The sequence below is a fragment of the Oryctolagus cuniculus genome, chromosome 2 (genome assembly GCF_051225735.1).
Source record: "Oryctolagus cuniculus isolate XC-2025 breed Fujian yellow rabbit chromosome 2, ASM5122573v1, whole genome shotgun sequence".
Taxonomy (NCBI): domain Eukaryota; kingdom Metazoa; phylum Chordata; class Mammalia; order Lagomorpha; family Leporidae; genus Oryctolagus; species Oryctolagus cuniculus.
Window position 1 is genome coordinate 181949242 of NC_142868.1, and position 23268 is coordinate 181972509.

The following is a 23268-nucleotide window of genomic DNA, read 5'->3' on the forward strand; positions in this document are numbered from 1 at the left end:
ACAATGCCACCCCTGCTGCTGCCCCCCACTTCATAATGGTCTTCAGGTTAAGACTTGAAACTGGCAACTTAGCAAAGTCATGAGTTTCCAATTTTTTCCTTAAAATTACCATCTTGGTTTCATTTTCTTTCTCTTTAACTCAAAACTTTGAGTACAAAAGAATTGTCTTTTATATTTTTATGATTATATTTTTGGGAAATCTTATTTTTTCCATTTAGTTTAAATAGTATTGCCAAGCATATTCTATAAATTATGAACCTCAGAAAAAAGAAAATGTTCTGAAGTAGCCGGAAGGAGCTGTGCTGTTCTTAGAACTAGTATTGTCTAGTCTTCCTTCCCTTCTTTCTGTGTACTGCATTGCTTTAGGTTTCTGAAGTTTGGAAGTTGGGACAAATCTCATTGTTCTTCCAGGATAACTCAAGTAGTTATTTACAACCTTTCGTTCAAATGTGGCACCTGGGTAGCATACATTAATATTTACACTTCTACAAATAAGTAATGCAAGTAGCGCTCTTGTTTGTGTAGGGCTCAGAATTCTGTTTCTGGAGACGATTGAAAACATGATCCTCTGATTATAAGATTGGGAAGTCTTTGGCTTACTGGTGAGTTTTAAGTTCTAAAAAATAAGGGACAGGCATTTGGCAAAGCAGTTAAGATGCTGCTTGGAGTGCTTGCATTTATTAGGGTGCCTGGGACCAAGTCCTCATTCCACTTGTAATTCCTGCTTCCTGCTAACACACACCCTGGGAGGCAGCTGGTGATAGCTCAGATAATTGTTTTTTTGTCACCCACATGGAAGACCCAGATTGAGTTCCCAAAAGCCTGATCCCACCCAGGCTTTTGGGGAGTAAACCAGTGAATGGAAGAGCTGTGTGTGTGTGTGTGTGAGAGAGAGAGAGAGAGAGTGAGTGTGTGTGTTTCTCTGCCTTTAAAATAATAAAAAAAGATTTTTTAATCAAAGGTATGAATGATTTTCACATTTTTAAAAAGTATGTAATCCAAAAAAGTCCAAATTCTTAAGGATAATAAGAGGCTTTATGTTTAGTTGGTTTAAGTTCTTCATTGCTTTGATAGATTTCAGAGAAGCTGGATGATCCACATGCTTCTCACCATTTAAAAAGAATTCATGTGTCTTCTATTATTACTGAAATCTGATTTGTTTTGTTTCTTACAGTCAGTTTTTTCTTTATAGGCTCTAAAGCAGCAACAGCAAAAGAAACAGCAGCAGCAATGCAGGTCCAGCATGTCCATCTCCTCCAACCAGCATCTCTCTCTCAAGAATGTCAAGACCACCACTGATCCTGCACCTGCTAAACCCGGTATGCAGTCTGGGCACTTCTTCATTGGAAAATGTTTTTCCTAGGGATTTGTGTTGGTTTCCCAAATTTATATTCTACATCACTTATTCTTAACTTACTGTATTTACTTATGCAATTCTTAGACTGTTGTATCATCAATGTAAATCCTTCCAGGATAAAAGGGAAATTTTTTATGTAAAACAATCCTGCAGTTATTTTGAAGAAGTATCACCAGAATTTGAGTGCGAGAATGAAATCCGACTGACTTCTAAGATGCCTGACCTAATCATGTGTGAGGGCTTCTAGTAAATCTTGAACAGTTGATGTTTTCATGGAACACCAGGTAGAGCTCCTCACCAGTTCTCTCCTTGACAAACAGAAAGCTTTCTCAGGAACTCAGACCGCCTTGGCTTCCACTGGACTTGTCTATATGATCTTTGGATTTTCTGTTATTCTTGTATTTGTTTATTTTGTTTTTAACTTGAACTGACCTGGATATAGACTTTGTGCTATATTACATATCAGTTTGATGCGATAAACTGATTTCTGTGAGCCTGCCAGTCTTAGTCTGAGTCTCGCAGAATTTTGTGTTTTTATTAGAGAGGAAATGTACCACCAAAAGCCAACAGTATGCTGAGAGAAGCGAAGGGATTTTATTTTACTTTTTGACTTTACATTACCTTCTACATACATGACTCCATTTCGCTAGTGTTGAATGAATGTTTGACTGATGGTTGATTTCTGTCTGTAACCTTAGTGCAACTAGTCTTTACCTTTTTTCCCCCAGCAATATGGGAAGGAAAGCAAGCTGACGGACAGTCAAGCAGCCCCCAGAACTCAAACTCCAGCTTTTCTTCTTCAGCCAAAGTGGAAAGCCCCTTGCTAGGCTTGGGGAAGAAGGCTTTCCAGAGGTCTGACAGACTCCACACAAGTAAGTTAGTTTATGAAGACTGGTTTCTCACTGCATGATTTATCAACTGGATATTTGAAATTCATCAACTGTTTGGCTTAGGTTTAGAGCCTGATTTGAGTTACACAGCAAAGATTAGACATAGTTTCTGTTACTGACATAAGTACTTGTAAGAAATGAAGCCGGTCGGCGCCGTGGCTCACTAGGCTAATCCTCTGCCTGCGGCACCGGCACCCAGGTTCTTGTCCCGGTTTCTCCTCTTCCAGTCCAGCTCTCTGCTGTGGCCTGGGAAGGCAGTGGAGGATGGCCCAAGTGCTTGGGCCCTGCACCCACATGGGAGACCAGGAGGAAGCGCCTGGCTCCTGGCTTCAGATTGGCACAGCGCGCCAGCCGTGGCGTCCATTTGGGGGGTGAACCAACAGAAAAGGAAGACCTTTCTCTCTGTCTCTCTCACTGTCCACTCTGCCTGTCAAAAAAAAAAGAAAAAAGAAAAGAAAGAAAGAAAGAAATGAAGCAAAGCGTGAACAGAATTGATTCAGTGTGTCTTTCCCCTTACTTGTTAGTCCCTATTTGCCTTTGAGCTCTTAATTTTTTTCTTGTCCCCTCCCCTTACCAGACTCTCAGAGAAAGATCTGTTATCAGCCATTTTGTGAATTTTTTTCTCTTTATGCCAATAGGTTGCTTTGTCCAGTGTTAGTTACATTTTCTTTTTCTGTATGCAAAAAGATAGTGAAATGTAACCAATTGTTTTTGTTCTGCTCCTTCTGAAATCCCACTAAGGTAAGATTGTGGAAATAATGAAGGTTAAATACAGGTGAAGAAGGCAAGGAGACATCAGTTGGGCAGGTAATGTAAGAGATGTTGGAAACAGAAACCAGGAGCAAAGAACTTAAATTGGGTCTCCCACATGGGTGTCAGAGGACAACTACTTGAGTCATCATCACTGCCTTGTAGGTACACATTAGCAGGAAAGCCAGAATCAGGAGTGGAGCTGGGACTGGAATCCAGGCAGCTGATAAGGGGATGCAGGTGTGCCAAGCCGTGTCTTAACCATTAGGCCAAATGTTGCCCCTGTGTAGCTTGTTTTAATATCAGTAAAATTCTTAGTACAAAGATACTCAAGAAGTTCGTGGAGGGGCGGCTGTTTGAACTGGGGATAAAGATGATGACAGCTTCCCCCACTGACCTATTCCACCTGAATCCTAGTGCCTCCATTTGGTAATGTGACTCTGGCCCCTGACTTTAGCTTTCTCCTAATGCAGATTGTGGGAAGCAATGTTGATGGCTTAAGTAATTGGGTCGCTGTCCTCCACCTGGGAGACCTGGAGTGAATTCCCAGCACCTAGCCTCAACCTGGTTCAGTGAATCAGCAGATGGGAATGTTTTCTTTTTCAGTCCCCAACCCTTACCCTCATTGCTCTGCCTCTCAATAATTTTTTAAAGATAAGTTTATATGGTATAAAAAATTTTGAGGAGCTGACCCTGTGGCACAGTAGGTTAATCCTCCGCCTGCAGCGTCAGCATCCCATATGGTCTCTGGGCTCTGTTTCTAGTCCTGGCTGCTCCTCTTCCAATCCAGCTCTCTGCTATGGCCTGGGAAAGCAGCAGAAGGTGGTCCAAGTCCTTGGGCCCCTGCAGCCACATGGGGGAACCAGAGGAAGCTCTTGGCTCCTGGCTCCTGGCTTCGGATTGGCCTAGCTCCGACCATTGTGGCCATCTGGGGAGCGACCAGTGGATGGAAGACCTCTCTCTGTCTCTCATTCTCACTGTCTGTAACTCTACCTCTCCAGTAAATAAATAAGATCTTTTTAAAAATTTTGAAATTTATGCATACTTCTTTATAATACACATTTCCCGTGAATGTTTGAAGAGACATCCTATAGTTTTACATCACATAGTCAGAAAAATAAACATAACTTAAACAAAAAAAAAGGTAAGGCAATTTTACCAAAATTAGAGGCCTTAAATTAGCCACTTTGAGGTACATAAAAGTATCTTCGGAGTATACTTTAACCAGTATGGAGAATAATTTATAGCTGCCCCTCAAGTCTCACTAAAGAAGTTAAGTTCAGATTTTAACTAAAAGTTCGGTTCAGATGTGAAGGCACAGCGAATGCAAAAACAGTGAAATCTATTCAAGGCACACTGATGTTGCCAGATTCCATGAGCTACGTATGGGAAAGGAAGACAGGTGTTGCTTTCCAACCTGTTAGGGGCATTGCAGCATTGTTGTTATTTTCTTAAGACTTATTTATTTATTTGAAAGGTAGAGTTATACAGAGAGAGAGAGAGAGACAGATTTTCCATCCACTGGTTTGTTTCCCAAATAGCCAAAACAGCTGGGCTGGTCTGAAGCCAGGAACCAGGAGCTTCTTCTGGGTCTCCCCAGTGGGTGGCAGGGGCCCGAAGACTTGGGCCATCTTCCATTGCCTTTTGCAGCATTGTTTATACAAATATTGGTAAGCACTCATGTGATCATTAGTGGGAGACTGAATTTCTCAGATTTTTCCTGTTTGGTCCACATTCTTTGTCCTCATTCTTCCTGTTTGTTCATTTTTTAAGGACTTATTTTTGTTTATTTGAAAGGCAGAGTTACAGAGGGAAGGAGGGGAGACAGAAAGACAGGTCTTCTACCCACTAGTTCACTCCCCAAATGGCTATAGCGGCTGAGGCTAGTCCAGGGCAAAGCCAGGAGCAAGTAGCTTTTTCTGGGTCTTCCATGTGGTTGCAGGGCCCAAGCACTTGGGCCGTCTTCCGCTGCTTTCTCAGGGACACAAGCAGGGAGCTAGATCAGAAGTGGAGCAGCCAGGAATTGAACTTGTGCCCAATTGGGATGTCTGAATGTGCTTATGATTAGTAAACTGAATTTTTTTTTAAGATTTATTTATTTACTTGAAAGTCGGAGTTACACAGTGAGAGAAGGAGAGGCAGAGAGAGAAAGAGAGAGAGGTCTTCCATCCCATGGTTCACTCCCCAATTGGCCGCAATGGCTGGAGCTGCTCTGTTCAGAAACCAGGAACCAGGAGCTTCTTCCAAAGGCTTGGGCCATCCTTCACTGCCTTCCCAGGTGTCGCTCCCCCTCTTCATGGAGGAACGACACTAAACCCTGCCTAGGCTTCATATCCGAGTCACGGCACCATTATGTCGCTCCCCCTCTTCGTGGAGGAACGACACAGGACCCTGCGCTGTTCTTTTGTCTGCTCGGCCCTCCCCGGGTTTGCTGCTGGTTCTTCCCGGGTTGGCTACCGTCCCTTCCACCTCCATGGAAGGGCGGTTCCCCCTGCCACTTTCCCCACTTCCGCGGGGGAGCGGCACACCGCCGGCCGGCTCTCTCGGGGCCTGCACAGGTGTTCCTTCAGATAGATGTTCCTTTTAGATGTTCCTCATGCATGTTGTCTCTCTCCTCCTTTATAGTCCTCTTCCACCAATCCCAACTCTGCTACCCACACGCCGAGTATGCTGCTCTCCTCCAATCAGGAGCAGGTCCTGCTGTTTATTGGTTGAACTGGAGGCAGCTGTGTAGAAGCTGTTTCCTCCTCTCCCAGCGCCATATTGTGGGAGAGCAGATGCATAGAATAAGTCTTAATTCCAGTAACTTAGTCTAGTCCGAGTTGCTCCCAGTTGCTCCCCACACCCAGGCAACAGCAAAGAGCTGGATTGGAAGTGGAGCAGCCAGGACTTGAACTGGTGCCCATATGGGATGCCGGCACTGCAGGTGGTGGCTTTGCCCGCTATGCCACAGCGCCGAACCCAGTAAACTGAATAAATTGCCTTTGCTTGTTTTCCTTTGACTTTTTCTTATTAATTTGTAAATTCACTTTCCTATGAAGAATAGTATCTTTTGTCACATCTGGCAAATGTTTTTCCAAGTTAGTCTTTGATTTATATGTTGTTGTTGTTTTTCATTTACATTTTAAATCCTTTGTGTACTCAAATCATTTTTTTTTAAAGACTGTAAACCTATTATGGACAGATTTACTGAAACTGCTAAGCTATAGAATTATTACATTTTTAGATGTGCAAATTAAAATCAGTAAAACAAATTCTAATAGGAAGAAGAAAAGGGTATCATGATCATTGGTTGATTTTGGTTTTCAGCTTTGTTAGACATTCTGTGTATTTGTCATTTATCAGAAACCTCTTCAGTTTATCTTGGGAAAGAATCTAGTCTAGCAAAAGATGCACTTTACAGACCTTGTCCTGTTTTTACAGAGATGATAAGTTATGTTCCATATCCTCTGTAGTGAACAAGACTTGATTTGTTAGTCTTAGAAGACATTTCTAAGATCCTTATGTGTTAGCCTTCTCCACAGTGTGGTGCTTAGCTAAGTGCTGGTTTTTGCACTGCACAGCGATCTATAGTTCAGGTAGAAAGAGGGCTGTGAAAGAAGCCTAAATGATTCTTTTCTGTGTTTTTTAGGGCAAATGAAAAGGACTAAATGTGCTGACATTGATGTTGAGACACCGGACTCCATTCTGGTTAATACAAATCTGCGAGCACTGATCAACAAACACACTTTCTCAGTCCTTCCTGGAGACTGCCAACAGCGACTGCTTCTACTGCTTCCAGAGGTAGATCGACAGGTGCGTCATTTCAAACATATGCAATTTGAAACCTTTCTGGAGCTTCCTTTACACAGCACCTTTAGAAACTGCTTATGGTTTTTTAAAATAGTTTTTTAGGTATGCCTGTAAGAAAGTGGTATCATTCTTTAAAGATTTCTTTAAAAGACAGAAAGATCTTCCGTATACTGGTTCACTTTCAGATGGCCACAATGGCTGGGACTAACCAGGCCAAAGCCAGGAATCCAAGATCTTCTTCCAGGTCTCCCATATGAGTGGCAGGGGAACTTTTGTACCAAGATGTCAAGTTCACACAACAAATTTGACTAGGTACCGTATTAGGACATAGAATACAGGTTCAGGGGCCGGCACTGTGGTAAAGCTGCTGCCTGTGGTGCTGGCATCCCGTATGGGCACTGGTTTGACACCCAGATGCTCTGCTTCTGATCCAGCTCCCTGCTAATAAGCCTGGGAAAGCAGCAGAAGATGGCCCAAATGTTTGGGCCCCTGCACCCAAATGGGAGACCAGGAAGAAGCTCTTGGCTTTGGATCGATCCAGCTCTAGATGTTGCAGCCATTTGGGGAGTGAACCATCGGATGGACAACTTTCTCTCTCTAACTCTCTAACTCTCTAACTCTGCCTTTCAAATAAATAAATAAATATTTTAAAAATAAATAAAAATGTTTAAAAAATAATTTAAAAAAAGAATACAGATTCAGGAGGAAGAGTTGTCTTGGTCCTGTATAAGCAGGATTTAGGCCAATGCCTCATGAGTCCAGATAAATAGATGCATTTAGAACGGCATGCAACATGGAATAACAGTGATAGAATTGAGTGTTCATTATTTATATTCTTTTTGTGAATTTTTTTCTAAGGAAATATTTATTGCTTTGGTAATACAGAAGTTAAAATACAGTATGTTATATTTTAAAAACAAAAAAATAACAGGAAGTGCCAAAGGTTTGGGACCAAAGAGCTCTCACTTGATCAGGAATAAAGCAAAGCTTTCATCAAGGAAAGAGTAACTGGCAAGTTACTGCCCCTTCTGTTCTTCTGCTTTCTTTTTTTTTTTCCTTATATTTTTCTTTTTTGAAAAAGTATTATTATTATTTTTTTTTTTACAAACCCTTGTGTCAAGGGCTGACTTTCAATAGATCTCAGTGAGCGAGCTGCTCTGCTACGCACAAAACCCTGTGTTCTTCTGTTTTCTCCTCTGAGGAAGGAAGATGGGACCTTTATGGTTTTCTAAGGTTTATTTACTTCTTGGATTTTTATTTTTTTAAAGAATTATTTTATTTATTTGAAAGAGTTACAGAGAGAGGTAGAGCCAGAAAGAGAGGTCTTCCATCTGCTGGTTCACTCCCTAACTGACCGCAGTGGCCAGAGCTGAGCTGATTCGAATCCAGGAGCCAAGAGCTTCTTCCAGGTCTCCCACAAGGGTGCAGGGCCCCAAGGAGTTGGACTGCTTTCCCAGGCCATAGCAGAGAACTGGATCAGAAGTGGAGCCACCAGGACCCAAACTGGTGCCTATATGAGATGCCAGCTCTGCAGGCTGGGGCTTTAACCCACTGTGCCACAGCGCCGGCCCCTAAAAATTCATTATTATTTCCAAACACCTACTATGGTCTGAGTAATGTGTGATAGGTTCCTTCTTTTTACCTATTTAATATCGTTGTAGAAACAAGATGAGAGGAAGGTGTTTTCTGTTATTTTTAATAAAGGGACTAGTTTTATTGCATAACTTGTAGTAAGAGGTAGACAGAGAATAAGTCCATTACAGTTTATTGACTATAAAGTCAAAACAAAATCCCTCTAATTCTGAAAATTGTCTTTCTACTAGACCTCATTGGTACCAATTTCATAATGCTGTGAATCGTCCTGTGTCAAAGCACGTCAGAGTCTGTTATCCCAGGAATCCAAATGAGTCAAGTATTCGTCCAGCACTGGGGACTAAGACGTGAAACTGTCCTTCCCAGGGACTGCCTTTACCTCCTTCACTCCTCTTGGAGACGTTGTAGCTCAGGGAGTCCAGGTTCTTGCTTAGAACGTGTTGGGAGACTGAAGTTTCAGCAGTGTTTGAGGACTGTCTTTGAGAGTTAACTCTGACCATTTTTGAAGACTCAGGGTAATTAGGCTAGCAGTAACGATAAAGGACCTAACCAGGGCTGATTTCTGGGACACTAATGACAGTTCCTCAGAGTTGTCTTCAGTTTGAAGGCCCTTGTGCTCTCACTGTATGTGGAGGCTGGATTCTGTTGTTGCTGGGAAAACTGCAGCCTGTGACGCCGACATCCCATATGGGCACTGGTTCATGTCCCAGCTGCTCCACTTCCGATTCAGCTCCCTGCTTATGGCCTTGGAAAAGCAGTGGATGATGACCCAGCTGTTTGGGCCCCTGCCACCCATGTAGGAGACCCAGATGAAGCTCCTGGCTCAGCCCTGGCTGTTATGGCCATCTAGGGGGTACATCAGCTGATAGAAGATCTCTCTCTACCTGTCTTTCCCTCTCTCTCTGTAACTCTTTCAAATAAATAAATCTTTAAAAATAAATTAAGTAAAGGTAGAGAGAAAGAAGTGTTCCATCCATCAGTTCACCCCCCAAATGCCAACAAAAGCCAGGACTGGAGTCTGGAACTGGAACTCTCTGTGGGTCTCGCACAAGGGGTAGCAGGAACCCTACCATTGAGCCATCACCTGCTGCTTCCCAGGGAACGTATTAGCTGGAAGTAGGATTGCAAACAGAACTGGCACTCAAACCAATCACTTTGATACAGGATGCTGGCATATCCCAAGCAGTGTCTTAAGTGATGTGCTTAACACTGGCCCCTGCATTTTGCTTTTTAATCCATCTAGATTCAGGGTTTGGGGGTTATTCAACCTTCCCTCCTCCCCCAAGGCTAAACTGTATTCAGCTTTTTTTTCTTCCTTTTTTTAAATATTTATTTTATTTATTATTTTAAACTGTTACAGAGAGAGGTAGGGACAGAGAGAGGTCTTCCATCTGCTGGTTCGCTCCCCAAATGGCTGCCACAGCCAGAGCTGTGCTGATCCCAAGCCAGGAGCCAGGAGCTTCTTCCGTGTTTCCTATGTGGATGCAGGGATACAAGCACTTGGGCCATCCTCTGCTGCTTTCCCAGGCACAGTAGCAGGGAGCTGGATGGAAAGTGGAGCAACCAGGACTTGAACCAGCACCCATATGGGATGCCAACACTGTAGGCGAGGGGGTTAATCCACTGCACCACAGCGCCAGCCCCTGTATTCATCTTCTTAAAGACTCTTTGTGGGATTCCAACATCCGTATCAGAGTGCCTGAATTCAGTACTTACCTCTGGCTCCTGTGTCCAGCTTTCTGCTAATGCAGACTCGGGAGGCAGCAGTGATGGCTCATGCAGGTGGTTTCCTGCCACCCATGTGGGAGACCTGGATTAAGTTCCTGGCTCCTGGCTTCATCCCAGCTCAGTCATGGCATTTGGATAGTAAACTAGTGGATGGAAGCACTGTCAATTTGTCTGCCTCTCAGGTCTAACCAATATAACTAAAAGACTCTTTTCATAGATAATCACTGTATTTCAGGCAGGTCATGGGCAGACCACTGCTGACAGTACACAGCTACTCTCAAACTCCCCCCTTCAGTGGACTATCAAAATCAGAAGACCACTGTACAACCCAGTGGAGGCTTTATTCGATGCTCTCAACAGGAGAAGTTTAGAGTGAGCGTTGACCTTTCACATTTAGCTTGTTAACAGCTTAGCATAAGCAACCTTGACTTTCAGGAAATGAAATGAAAGTGGAAGCATTGTCAATCGAAATCCACGGTCTAAAAAAGAACTGTTTCTTTTGAGGGACACCATCTCTGTGCTGTGAGTGTTAACTCCTGATGGCCTGTCCTGTTGGTCTCAGATTTTTGAGTCAAATCCCAACAGGTCCCTAGGTTTCAGGGAGTTAAGTCTATGAGAAAGACTGACAGGGAGAAAGTCATAAAAACAAATTTAAATTTTAATTTTTCCACACCACAGGTGTTTTTGTGTGTTTCGGTGGCAGGGAAACCCATTCCTCCTGGATGTCAAGACGTCTTTCAACTAGAAGGGAGATTTTCTTCCACCTCAGTCTAGCTTTGGAGACATTCTGTTATGACCTAGGCCCCTTCCCCCAGTACAACAGTGGCGTGTTCTGTGTGCTGGCAACATAACTTAAAAAAAAAGCAGAGGGGCCAGCATTGTTGGGCAGCAGGTTAAACCTCTTTATACCTCCAACACCAACACCTGTATCAGAGCTTTGGTTTGAGTCCTGGCTGCTCCACTTCCAATCTAACCTGGGTCATCATCCACTCCCTTCCCAGGCACCTTAGTGGAAAGTGCTCGTTTCTTCTCAAGATTACTTTTTTTTTAATTTATATATTTGAAAGTCAGAGTTATACAGAGAGAGGAGAGGCGGGGGGGGGGGGGGTCTTCCATCTGCTGGTTCACTCCCCAGTTGTCTGCAATTGGCTGGAGCTGTGCCAATCCGAAGCCAGGAGCTTCTTCCAAGTCTTCCCACCCTGGTGCAGGGGCCCAAGCATGTGGGCCATCTTCTGCAGCTTTCCCAGGCCATAGCAGAGAGCTGCATTGGAAGTGGAGCAGCCGGGACTCAAACTGGCACCTGTATGAGATGCCAGCATTGCAGGCGGTGGCTTTACTCACTACACCACAGCACTGGCCCCTCAGTGTTACTTTCTGCTGAATGGATAGCGAGTTGTTCCCAGCACTACCTATTTACGTATTATATAACCACCTTTTTCATTCTAATGCCAATTATGAGAGTTTTGATTGCAATCATTTGGTTTGTTTAATAATCTGAAAGACAATCCTCTATCCCAGTTTTTCTAAACTGTTTTTCCATGTGAATTTTCAGATTGTTTTATTGAGTTCATGAAAAATCTGTTTAGGGATTCTGATAGAATACTAGATTACAATTTTGGAGAGAATAACTACTTTTATATTAAGTTTTCCCACTCAGGTTTTTTAGTTCTTATATTTTATGCCCTTAAATAAGATTTTAGGTTTTACATTATTTATTAAGAATTTTAAAACCATTTGGCAGATCATCACAAATCAAGTCAATAGATACATTATGGGGAAATACTTAAAGAATTATTTATTTTACTTGAAAGTCTCAGTTACACAGAAAGAGGAGAGGCAAAGAGAGAGGGAGAGTGAGAGAATGAGAGGTCTTTCACTGCTGGTTCACTCCCCAGATGGCCACAATGGCCGGAGCTGCGCCGATCTGAAGCCAGGAGCCAGGAGCTTCTTCTGGGTCTCCCATGTGGGTACAGGGGCCCAAGCACTTGGGCCATCTTCTACTGCTTTCCCAGGCCATAGCAGAGAGCTGGATCGGAGTGGAGCAGCTGGGACTCGAACCGGTGCATTTGGGATGCTGGCACCGCAGGCAGCGGCTTTACCCACTATGCCACAGCACTGGCCCCAGGGGAAATATTTTTAATTTAATTTATTTGAGAGATGGAGACAGATCTTCCACAGCTAGTTGACTCCCAAAATATCCACAGTAGCCAGGGCTGAGCCAGGCTAAAGCCAAGTGCCTGGAACTCAATCAAGGTCTTCCCTTGTGAGGGTCAGAGATCCAAGTACTTGGGTCATCACGTCCTACCTCCCAAGATGTTCATTAGCAGAAAGCTGGATTCTGGAGCAGAGCTGGGACTTGAACTTAAGCATTACAGTATGAGATTCAGGCACTCCAAGTGATGTCTTAATGGATATTAAGAAATTCCACTCTGAGGGAAAATAAAGATTGATTGATTGATTGATTGATTTAAAAGGCAGAGTTGCAGATAGAGACAGAAAGAGACATCTTCCATCTGCTGGTTTACTCCCCAAATGGCTACTGTGGCCAGAGCTGGACCAACCCAAAGTTGGGTGCCTGGAGTTTCTTCTGGATCTCCCACGTGGGTAGAAGGACCCCGAAGACTGTACCATCTTCCTCAGCTTTCCCAGGTGCATTAGCAGGGAGCTGGATTCAAAGTGTAGCAGCCACAACTCAAATAGGTGCCCATATGGAATGCTGGCACTGCAGCCAGTGGCTTTACCCATTAGGCCACAGCGCTGACCCCTCCATGTTTAATATTTAAAGGACCTCACAAATAAATAATAAAAATAAGCAGGTGTTTAGCCTAGATGTGAAGACACTGTGTCCTATATCAGAGTGCCTGCTTTTAATTCCAAACTTCTGATTCCAGCTTCCTTCTAATGCATACCCTGGGAGGCATTGGTGATAGGTCGAATAATTGGGTTCCTCCCACCCACGTGGAAGACCTGGGTTGAGTTCCTGGCTATCAGGCATTTGGGGTATAAACCAACAGATGGGAGATCTCTCTCTTCTGCATCCATCTCTCTGCCTCTCAAATGGTTAATATTAAAGAATAAAAGAAAAAAAGCAACCTAATAGAAAAATGAGAAAATGACAGGAATTGGGAGTTCAGGTGATAGCAGAATTAATGAACAGTACAGAAGGATACATAAGTAGTAATAAGAAAATTTTTGGGCCATTTAAACCCACTAGATTGGGCAGAAATTAAGTAGTATATTAACATCTGTTGGCAGGGAAAAAGTAAGCCCATATATTGCTGGTGGAAATACCTGTTGTTTTAGCCTTACTGGACAGTAATTAAACACACACAAATATTCTTGTTCTAGGAATGTTTCCCTTTTAAATAAAAGTGCTGGTATGTTCCTCTCCACCAGGGTATCTGTTGCAATTTTATCGACTTTGGGAAAACCTTGGAAAGAAAGCATAAATCTATTATTAGTGAATGGGTAAATTAACTGAGTTACATTCATAAAATGAAATAATCTGCAGCCATTATAAATGGGCTTAAGCTTTGTTTACTGATGGGGAAAGACTGGCACAGTGCTTTCCGAGAGAAAAGTAAAATGCAAAACAGTATACATAACTGGCTTACCACTTTTATAAAAGACCTTTCCCAGGGGAAAAAAAAAGCAGAAAAAAAAAAAAAAGCAAAAACTGTACATACATCTTTAGGTGTGGTTCTGTGAGCTGGTTTTTTAATCACTGGGAGTTGGATGGAGAGATAAAGTGAAAAGGGGTGTTTTTAGAACAAAATCATAACTACATTAAAAAACAGGCACCCATGTTTAGTGGGCAGCATTGGTACAAGTTGATGATTTTTCTAAGAAACTAAGTGTACACACATTGTTTTCTGAGATGGAAGCCAACTACCACGTGATGCCGTTTGCTTTCTTTGTGAGCTTTCTCTGGCATATTCTTTGACCCAGGTTGGTCCTGATGGTTTGATGAAGCTAAATGGCTCAGCCCTTAACAATGAGTTCTTCACTTCGGCAGCCCAAGGCTGGAAGGAAAGGCTCTCAGAAGGTAAGTGTCTCCCAGGATGTATGCGCACTTGGAGCTACCGTGAGGATGTGGTGGCACCTCTACACCTCCTCAGGTATATGGGCAGGTTGACTCCAACAGGTAGAATTAGCTGTCCTGTGGGAAACACATGGCTGCACTTAGATGCAGAGCCCATGTAGCTATGTTGACTCCTGGGAGAGTCCAGCAATAAGTTTCTTTAATGATTCACAGTCTCCTGAGAAACTAAGAGGTGTAGATTTTTTTTAGGTCATATTTATCTTGTGGTGCTATGAATCACAGTTTCATTAGCAGTAAGATAGCATCAAACTAGCAAAGAAAGGTATCAGAACTTTTTGAAAAATTGCTTTATTGAGATATATTTAAAATACTATAAAATGTATATATTTGAAGTGTACAGGTAAGTGGCAATAAGAACTTTAAGATAAGAAGATAAGAAGTATCTTGGGGCCAGAGCAGTGATGCAGTGAGTTAACGCCCTGGCCTGAAGCGCCGGATATCCCATATGGGCGCTGGTTCAAGACCCAGTTGCTCAACTTCTGATCCAGCTCTCTGCTATGGCCTAGGAAAATAGTAGAAGATGGCCCAACAGCTCTCTGCTGTGGCCAGGGAGTGCAGTGGAGGATGGCCCAAGTACTTGGGTCCTGCACCCCATGGGAGATCAGGAGAAGCACCTGGCTCCTGCCATCGGATCAGCGTGGTGCGCCGGCTGCAGTGCGCCAGCCGCGGCGGCCATTGCAGGGTGAACCAATGGCAAAGGAAGACCTTTCTCTCTGTCTCTCTCTCTCACTGTCCACTCTGCCTGTCAAAAAAAAAAAAAAAAAAAAAAAAAAAGAAGATGGCCCAATTCCTTGGGCCCCTGCACCCATGTGGGAGACCTGGAAGAAGCTCCTGGCTCCTGGCTTTTGGCTTCGGATCAGCGCAGCTTCAGCCGTTGCGGCCATCTGGAGAGTGAACCAGCGGGTGAAAGACCTCTCTCTCTCAGCCTCTCCTCTCTCTGTAACCCTGACTTTCAAATAAATAAATAAATCTTAATTTAAAAAAAAAGGAATTATCAGAGTTACAGAGAGAGAGAGAGACAGAGCAAGAGAGGTCTTCCATCTGCTGGTTCACTCCCCCAAGTGGCCACAACAGCTAGGGCTGAGCTGATCTGAAACCAGGAGCTTCTTCCAGGTCTCCCACAGGGGTACAGGGTCCCAAGCACTTGGGCTATCCTCTGCTGTTTTCTCAGGCCCATTAACAGGGAGCTGGATCGGGAATAGAACAGCCGGGACTCAAACTGGCATCTCCTGGGATGCTGGCACTGTAGACTGGAGCTTTAACCCACTGCACCACAGAGCCGGTCCCAATAAGAACATTTTAAGTGTAGATTAGGACCTATGGTGACTGGCTGCCCTTTATGCTGTGCATTTAACTCTGATTTGAAAAATTTATGGTGGTACCTGAGCTTAAATGTTTCATTTGTAAGTTTTGCCAAGTGATCCTAATATGCAGCCGTGATTGAAACCTGTACTATTTCAAATATTACACCTTTCAATGTATATAGGATACAGAATAACACTTGAAAACTGATATATATGTAAGCTTTAAACAAGTGTGAGAAGATTTAAAATAAATACATTTGTAAGGAAAGCCTTAGAAATGCTGTTCATTGCTTACTTTTCATCAGATCCCTGACAATTAGAATCAGGATCAGCTAATATAGGAGAGTACTGCGATGACTGGAAAAATGGCATTCCTGGAGTATTCTCCTGTATTTATATTGCTCACCATAGATTCTTGAAGAAGGAAGGACTTTTTTTTTTTTTTTTTTTTTTTTTTTTGACAGGCAGAGTGGACAGTGAGAGAGAGAGACAGAGAGAAAGGTCTTCCTTTGCCGTTGGTTCACCCTCCAATGGCCGCCGCGGTCGGCGCGCTGCGGCCGGCACACCGCGCTGATCCGATGGCAGGAGCCAGGAGCCAGGTGCTTTTCCTGGTCTCCCGTGGGGTGCAGGGCCCAAGCACTTGGGCCATCCTCCACTGCACTCCCTGGCCACAGCAGAGGGCTGGCCTGGAAGAGGGGCAACCGGGACAGAATCCGGCGCCCCGACCGGGACTAGAACCCGGTGTGCCGGCGCCGCTAGGCGGAGGATTAGCCTAGTGAGCCGTGGCGCCGGCCAAGGAAGGACTTTTTGATTACTATAGCCCTTTCTTACAGATTTCTTTGGGCAGAGATCCCCTTTTTACTGATTTAATTAAAATCACATAAGTATTTAAAGCAGATCAGTTAAGAATATATTGTTAAAGGATTTGCTTCTCCAGGACCGGCACTGTGGCGCAGCGGGTTAACGCCCTGGCCTGAAGCGCCGGCATCCCATTTGGGCGCCGAGTCCAGTCCCGGCTGCTCCACTTCCTCTCCACCTCTCTGCTATGGCCTGGGAAAGCAGTAGAAGATGGCCCAAGTCCTCCCGTGTGGGAGATCTAGAAGAAGCTCCTGGTTCCTGGCTTTGGATCGGCGCAGCTTTGGCTGTTGCGGCCAACTGGGGAGTGAACCAGCGGATGGAAGACCTCTCTCTCTCTTTCTCTCTCTGCTTCTCCTTTCTCTGTGTAACTCTGACTTACAATAAATAAATCTTCAAAAAAAAAAAAAAAAAAAGGATTTACTTCTCCAACCCCCAGTTTTTGTAAGTAGACAGTACCAACAATGATGCTTTGATTATTATCAGGGTTACTTTTTTTTTTAAGGATTTATTTATCTATTTAAGAGGCAGGGATACAGAGAGGGAGAGAGAGAAAGAGAGGTCTTCCATCCACTGATTCACTCCTTAAATGGTCACAATGGCTGGACCTAGGCTGATCCAAAGCCAGGAGCCTGGAGCTTCTTCTGGATCTCCCACTTGAGTGCAGGAGCGCAATCACTGAAGTCATCTCCCACTGCTTTCCCAGGCCATGGGCAGAGAGCTGAATTGGAAGAGGAGCAGCCAGGTTATGAACCAGCACCCTAGGTTCCAGTCCCGGTTGGGGCGCCAGATTCTGTCCCGGTCGCTCCTCTTCCAGTCCAGCTCTCGGCTGTGGCCCAGGAAGGCAGTGGAGGATGGCCCAAGTGCTTGGGCCCTGCACCCGCATGGGAGACCAGGATAAGTACCTGACTCCTGGGTTCTGATCAGCGCAGTGCACCGGCCGCAGCAGCCATTTGCGGGGGTGAACCATCGGAAGGAAGACCTTTCTCTCTGTCTCTCTCTCTGACTGTCTAATTCTGCCTGTCAAAAAAAAAAAAAGAGCCGGCGCCGCAGCTCACTAGGCTAATCCTCCGTCTAGCTGCGCTGGCACACTGGGTTCTAGTCCCGGCCGGGGCGCCGGATTCTGTCCCGGTTGCCCCTCTTCCAGGCCAGCTCTCTGCTGTGGCCAGGGAGTGCAGTGGAGGATGGCCCAAGTACTTGGGTCCTGCACCCCATGGGAGACCAGGAAAAGCACCTGGCTCCTGGCTCCTGCCATCGGATCAGTGCGGTGCGCCGGCTGCAGTGCGCCAGCCGCGGCGGCCATTGGAGGGTGAACCAACGGCAAAGGAAGACCTTTCTCTCTGTCTCTCTCTCTCACTGTCCACTCTGCCTGTTAAAAAAAAAAGAGAGAGAGAGAGAGAAAAAGAAAAGCATGCAAGCCAGTGACTGCTATACCACAGTCATATCATGCTTTATGAGCAACAAAAACTGAACAGTACACATGTGAGCAGAGGCCAACACTTCTCTTCCTCAGTGCGTGTGACAGAGTAGACTCTAGCTTGAATTCTGGCAGTCAGAATTTCTCTGGTCCCGCTCTGTGGCTCCTGCCTGTGATGTTACAGTCATCTAACACTTTTCTTTCTATCCTTCCTTCTTACCCCCTGGAGGTTTCCAACTGAAAAGTCTGCCATTTCTGTCTTTCTTTTTCAAGATTTATTTATTTATTTACTTATTTGAAAAGCAAAGTTACGATGAGGTGAGACAGATCTTCCTTCCATCCATTGGTTCACTCCCTGGATGTCCACAATAGCCAGGGGGAGGGCCAGGCAAAAGCCAGGAGACAGGAGCTTCTTCCAGGTCTCCCACATGGGTGTTGGGGCCCAAGCACTTGGGCTGTCTACTGCTGCTTTCCCAAGCACAGTAGCAGGGAGCTGGATCAGAATGAGAGCACCCAGGACTGGAACTCAGACCTAAATGAGATGCCGGTATTGCGTGCAGCAGTTTAACCCATCACGCTACAACACCAGACCCTGTGTTCTGCCATTTCCACCTCTTATTCGCTGATGCCCTGGGACTAAATATAAAGAAATATAAAAGGGGGCAAGCCACAGGTTTGAAGATAGGCTGCCCAGTGCATTCACTATTGTATGCTGATGGAGTGGGCAGGATTGAGGTGGCTGGTGGTTTATGCAAATAAATTGCATAGTCAAAGCAGCTAGATGTTAACATGTTGAGAATCTTGTTGCTAGGGAACTAGACTGGTACATTTTCTGGAACAATTAGAAACCTGACAACTCCAGAATCATTTCCTACCTCTTTAGTAGAATTTCAAATGCCTTTAAGCAGGGCAATAGCTTTTCGTTATATAGTTACAGGTAAAAATTCTAAAATGCAGTTTGTCTTGGAGAAGCAGGATTTTAATGTAATAATATTCCCAGTAGCATTATTTACTGAAAACACATCACTTTTTTTTTTTTTAACTGGAATTTGAACTAAAAGAAATCTGTATGGGATATGATGTTGGGACTAGGAGGAAGTGCTATAGGGAAGGCCCATGGTGAAGGCTGTCTAGGCCTCACCTGAGCATTGAGAACTGTGTGGAGTAAGTGCAGATGGCATGTAGGGCCTTCTTACAGTCGGGTGCTTTGGCAAGTCTGTTCCTTTTTTTTTTTTTTTTTTTTTTTTTTGACAGGCAGAGTGGACAGAGAGAGACAGAGAGAAAGGTCTTCCTTTACCATTGGTTCACCCTCCAATGGCCGCTGCGGCCGGCGCACCATGCTGATCCAAAGCCGGGAGCCAGGTGCTTCTCCTGGTCTCCCATGCGGGTGCAGGGCCCAAGCACCTGGGCCATCCTCCACTGCCCTCCCAAACCACAGCAGAGAGCTGGCCTGGAAGAGGGGCAACCGGGACAGAATCCGGCGCCCCGACCGGGACTAGAACCCAGTGTGCCGGCGCCGCAAGGTAGAAGATTAGCCTATTGAGCCGCAGCGCCAGCCAAGTCTGTTCCTTTTACATGATAGTAACCTGATTCCTGCAAGAGTCTGTTAGGATTTCTAAATACTTTTAAGTGGAATATCCCTTTTTCTTTTTAAAATTTATGTAGAAGAAACAAATTTCATATATTTCATAATACAGTTTTAAGAACATAATGGTATTTTCCACCACATCCTCCTCCCTCTTGAATATCCTTTTCATGTTGTTTTACAGGTGAGTTTACACCTGAGATGCAGGTGAGAATTCGACAGGAGATTGAGAAGGAGAAAAAAGTGGAACCTTGGAAAGAACAGTTCTTTGAAAGCTACTATGGTCAGAGGTAATATAAGACAGTTTCTATTAAACCAATGTTAGTTCCTGCATATATGTCATATGGTACTTCATCTCATTAACTTCACAAAAAAAACTAATGCCAGTTTCCTTTTTTATTTATGTCACAATTTTTAAAAGAATTTTTTATGGTACACAAACTTATAAAGTTTATTTAAAAGTTGAGGAAAATACACACAAGCGTGTGGGCACTGTTCAGAGATAGAGTAGGCAGGAAGAGGAAATGAATAGGGGTGGGAAGTACAGACGGTGCCTCCAGACCCTGTCTTGTTCTCGTCTGAAGGGAGAGTGGGAGAACCCTGTCACCAGTTCTTCACCAAAAGGTTTTTTCTTTCATAAATCATAGGGCACAGCATTTATTTATTTTTTAAAGATTTATTTATTTGAAAGAGTTACAGAGAGAGGTGGGGGGGGGGGTCTTCCACCCGCTGGTTCACTCCCCAGATGGGCACAACGGCTGGAGCTGCGCCGATTCAGAGCCAGGAGCCAGGAGCGTCTTCCGGGTTTCCCACGTGGGTGCAGGGGCCCAAGGAGTTGGGGCATCTTCTGCTGCTTTCCCAGGCCATAGCAGAGAGCTGGAGCGGAGTGGAGCAGCTGGGACTAGAACTGGCACCCATATGGGATGCTGGCGCTTCAGTGGGCTTTAACCCACTGCACCACAGCATTTAATTACTAATAGTTCTTGACCCTAGCATATTATCATTATAGGTGTGATGGTATCTTTTAAGAGAAAAATAAAAAAGATTATTTTTATCTTGATTTAGATGCTCTTCTTTGAAAAGGTTGACTTCTTCCCTAGTAACTGTGTAAAAGATAAAAGAATGTGAAGTTTGCACATTTTTTAAAATAGTTAATCATCTCAAAATCTAGAATCACTCAGGCAACCTAGGAATTGTGTAGTGTAGATTGTTGAACTAGCGTGAAATGAAATAGCCTGACTCCTTTGTAAACGGCACTCTGGGAGATGGCTGGATCAAGATACAGTCCCTGTTTCCAGGGACTGTGGTCTGAATCAGTTCTTTCCACGAACACAAAGTTCAGATGTAATTTTTCAAAGTTTATTTGAAAAGCAGAGACAGAGAAAGAGAGATCCTTCATTCAGTTGTTCACTTTTCAGGTATCCGTCAGAGCCTGAGCTGGTCCAGGCCAAAACCAGTATCCTGAAACTTCATCCTGGTCTCCACATGGGTGCAGGGACCCTAGTAATTGGACCATCATCTGCTGCCTTCCAGGGGGCGTCAGCAAGAAGCTGGAATCAAAATCAGAGCCAGAATTTGAACCCAGGCACTCCATATGGGATTCTTGTATCCCAAGTAGCATCTTTTTTAATTTAATTTAAATTTTTTTAATTTGACAGGTAAAGTTATAGACAGAGACAGAGAGAAAGGTCTTCTTTCTGTTGGTTCACCCCCCAAAATGCCCGGAGCCAGGATCCAGGTGCTTTCTCCTGGTCTCCCATGCAGGTGCAGGGGCCCAAGCACTTGGGCCATCTTCTGCTGCCTTCCCAGGCCACAGCAGAGAGCTGGACTGGAAGAGGAGCAACCGGGACTAGAACCCGGTGCCCATATAGGATGACGGTGCAGGCGGCGGAGGATTAACCAAGTGAGCCCCAGCGCCGGCCCCAAGTAGCATCTTAACAACTGTGGCAAACACCTTCCCCCAATGCAATCTTAATGTGCATATTTAAATAGATGATAGGGGCCAGCAATGTGGTATAGTGGGTAAAGCTGCTACCTGCAGTGCTGGGATCCCATATGGGCGCCGGTTCGAGTCCTGGCTGCCTCACTTCTGATCCAGCTCTCTGCTACGGCCTGGGATAGCAGCAGAGGATGGCCCAAGTCCTTGGGCCCCTGCACGCTACTAGGAGACCTGGAAGAAGCTTCTGGTTCCTGACTCCAGCCATTGTGGCCATCTGGGGCATGAACCAGCAGATGGAAGACTTCTCTTTCTGCCTCTGTGTCTCTGTAACTCTGCCTTTCAAATAAATAATAAGTCTTTAAATAAATAAATAGATGATAGTGGAGCTGTTTTGTTTGGAATAGGATTGAACACCTAGACTTTTGTTAGTCTCCATTCATTGTGCATACCAAATATTAGCCCTTAAGGAGACTCCATAAGTCACTGGTTGAGAACCAAGGGCTCCTTTTCCTTGTCTCCAAGTAGAGACAAGGATCCCCTTCACAATTATGCAGGGTATATTCCTATGGTCAAATACGGATATTTCTGTGTTATAGAAATAATGGCTATATATTTGAACCGTAATTGTAAGTAGCAGTGATCCTGTAAATATTTTTTCATCCTCTCTTTATTAGACAGTTGGAACATTACAGCAATTAAGTTTTTCTATTTTCTTTCTTTCAAGATTTATTGATTTATTTGAAATAGTTACACAGAGAAAGGGAGAGAGAAGGAAGTGTTTTCTGTCTGCTGGTTTACTCCCAGATGTCTGAAGTGGCCAGTGCTGGGCCAGGCTGAAGCCAGGAGCTTCATCCAGGTCTCCAATGCAAATGTCCTAGATGCAGGTACTTGGACCATCTTCTGCTTTCCCAGACCATTTGCAAGAAACTGGATCAGAGGTGGAGCAGCCAGGACACAAAGTGGCACCTATTTAGGATGCTGGCATCATAGGCAGTGGCCTTTTTAACTCAAAAGCCACAATGCTGGTCCCAATTTTTTCTATTTTCAATATTACTCTTTTTTTTTTTTTTTTTTGGCAGGCAGAGTGGACAGTGAGAGAGAGAGACAGAAAGAAAGGTCTTCCTTTGCCGTTGGTTCACCCTCCAATGGCCGCCGCAGCCAGCACACTGCGGCCGGCGCACCGCGCTGATCCGATGGCAGGAGCCAGGTGCTTCTCCTGGTCTCCCATGGGGTGCAGGGCCCAAACACTTGGGCCATCCTCCACTGCACTCCCTGGCCACAGCAGAGAGCTGGCCTGGAAGAGGGGCAAGCGGGACAGAATCCGGCACCCCAACCGGGACTAGAACCCAGTGTGCCGGCGCCACAAGGCGGAGGATTAGCCTAGTGAGCCACGGCGCCGGCCTCAATATTACTCTTTACCAGCTTTTATAGAAGGATTATCTTTCATTATAGCTCTGTTTTGTCCTTAGCCATTCGATCAAAGAAGCTAGTCAATCTAGAATTGGAGTACTGATTCTTTGCAGTCATCGGAGAGGGCTATGTTGATTTTACCTGTTCCATGACGCTTTAAAACATTAAGAAGATACAGTCATTTAGCCTAGTGGTTAGGATGCTAAAGAAGACACCTGCATCCCATATCAGACCACCTAGGTTAGACGCCCACCTCAGCTCATGATTCTTGCTCCCTGCTAATGGGGACCCTAGGGAAGGCAGTGAGGATGGCTCAAATAATTGGCTTCCTGCTACCCACATATGAGACCTGGATTGAATCTCTGGCTCCTGACTTCAGCCTGACCCAGTCCTGTCCCTTATAGGAATTTAGTGAGTGAACTGATAGTTGGGAGCTCACTTTCTTTCTTATTTGTGTGCATCTTTTTCTCTCTGTTTCTTTGTCTCTTAGCCAGGACACACACTGAAAGTCTTAATTGACCTATACCCCAAAATGCCTAATAGTCA

At 44.6% G+C, this 23268-nt stretch overlaps 1 protein-coding gene across 11 annotated transcripts in view; it reads left to right on the plus strand.

Moving 5' to 3' along the window:
* Positions 1-23268, plus strand: part of ASXL2 (ASXL transcriptional regulator 2) — a 175303-nt gene that overhangs the window by 133065 nt on the left and 18970 nt on the right. For all 11 annotated transcript variants that reach the window (XR_011386742.2, XM_051843110.3, XM_008254662.5 and 8 more), the window contains 5 exons: positions 1193-1319; positions 2086-2229; positions 6629-6792; positions 14059-14155; positions 19558-19663. Coding sequence is in view for 10 of the 11 variants with exons in the window: in XM_051843110.3 (XP_051699070.3) it covers positions 1193-1319; positions 2086-2229; positions 6629-6792; positions 14059-14155; positions 19558-19663 (638 nt within the window). In the remaining variant the exon portion in view is untranslated. The remainder of the gene's footprint in view (positions 1-1192; positions 1320-2085; positions 2230-6628; positions 6793-14058; positions 14156-19557; positions 19664-23268) is intronic.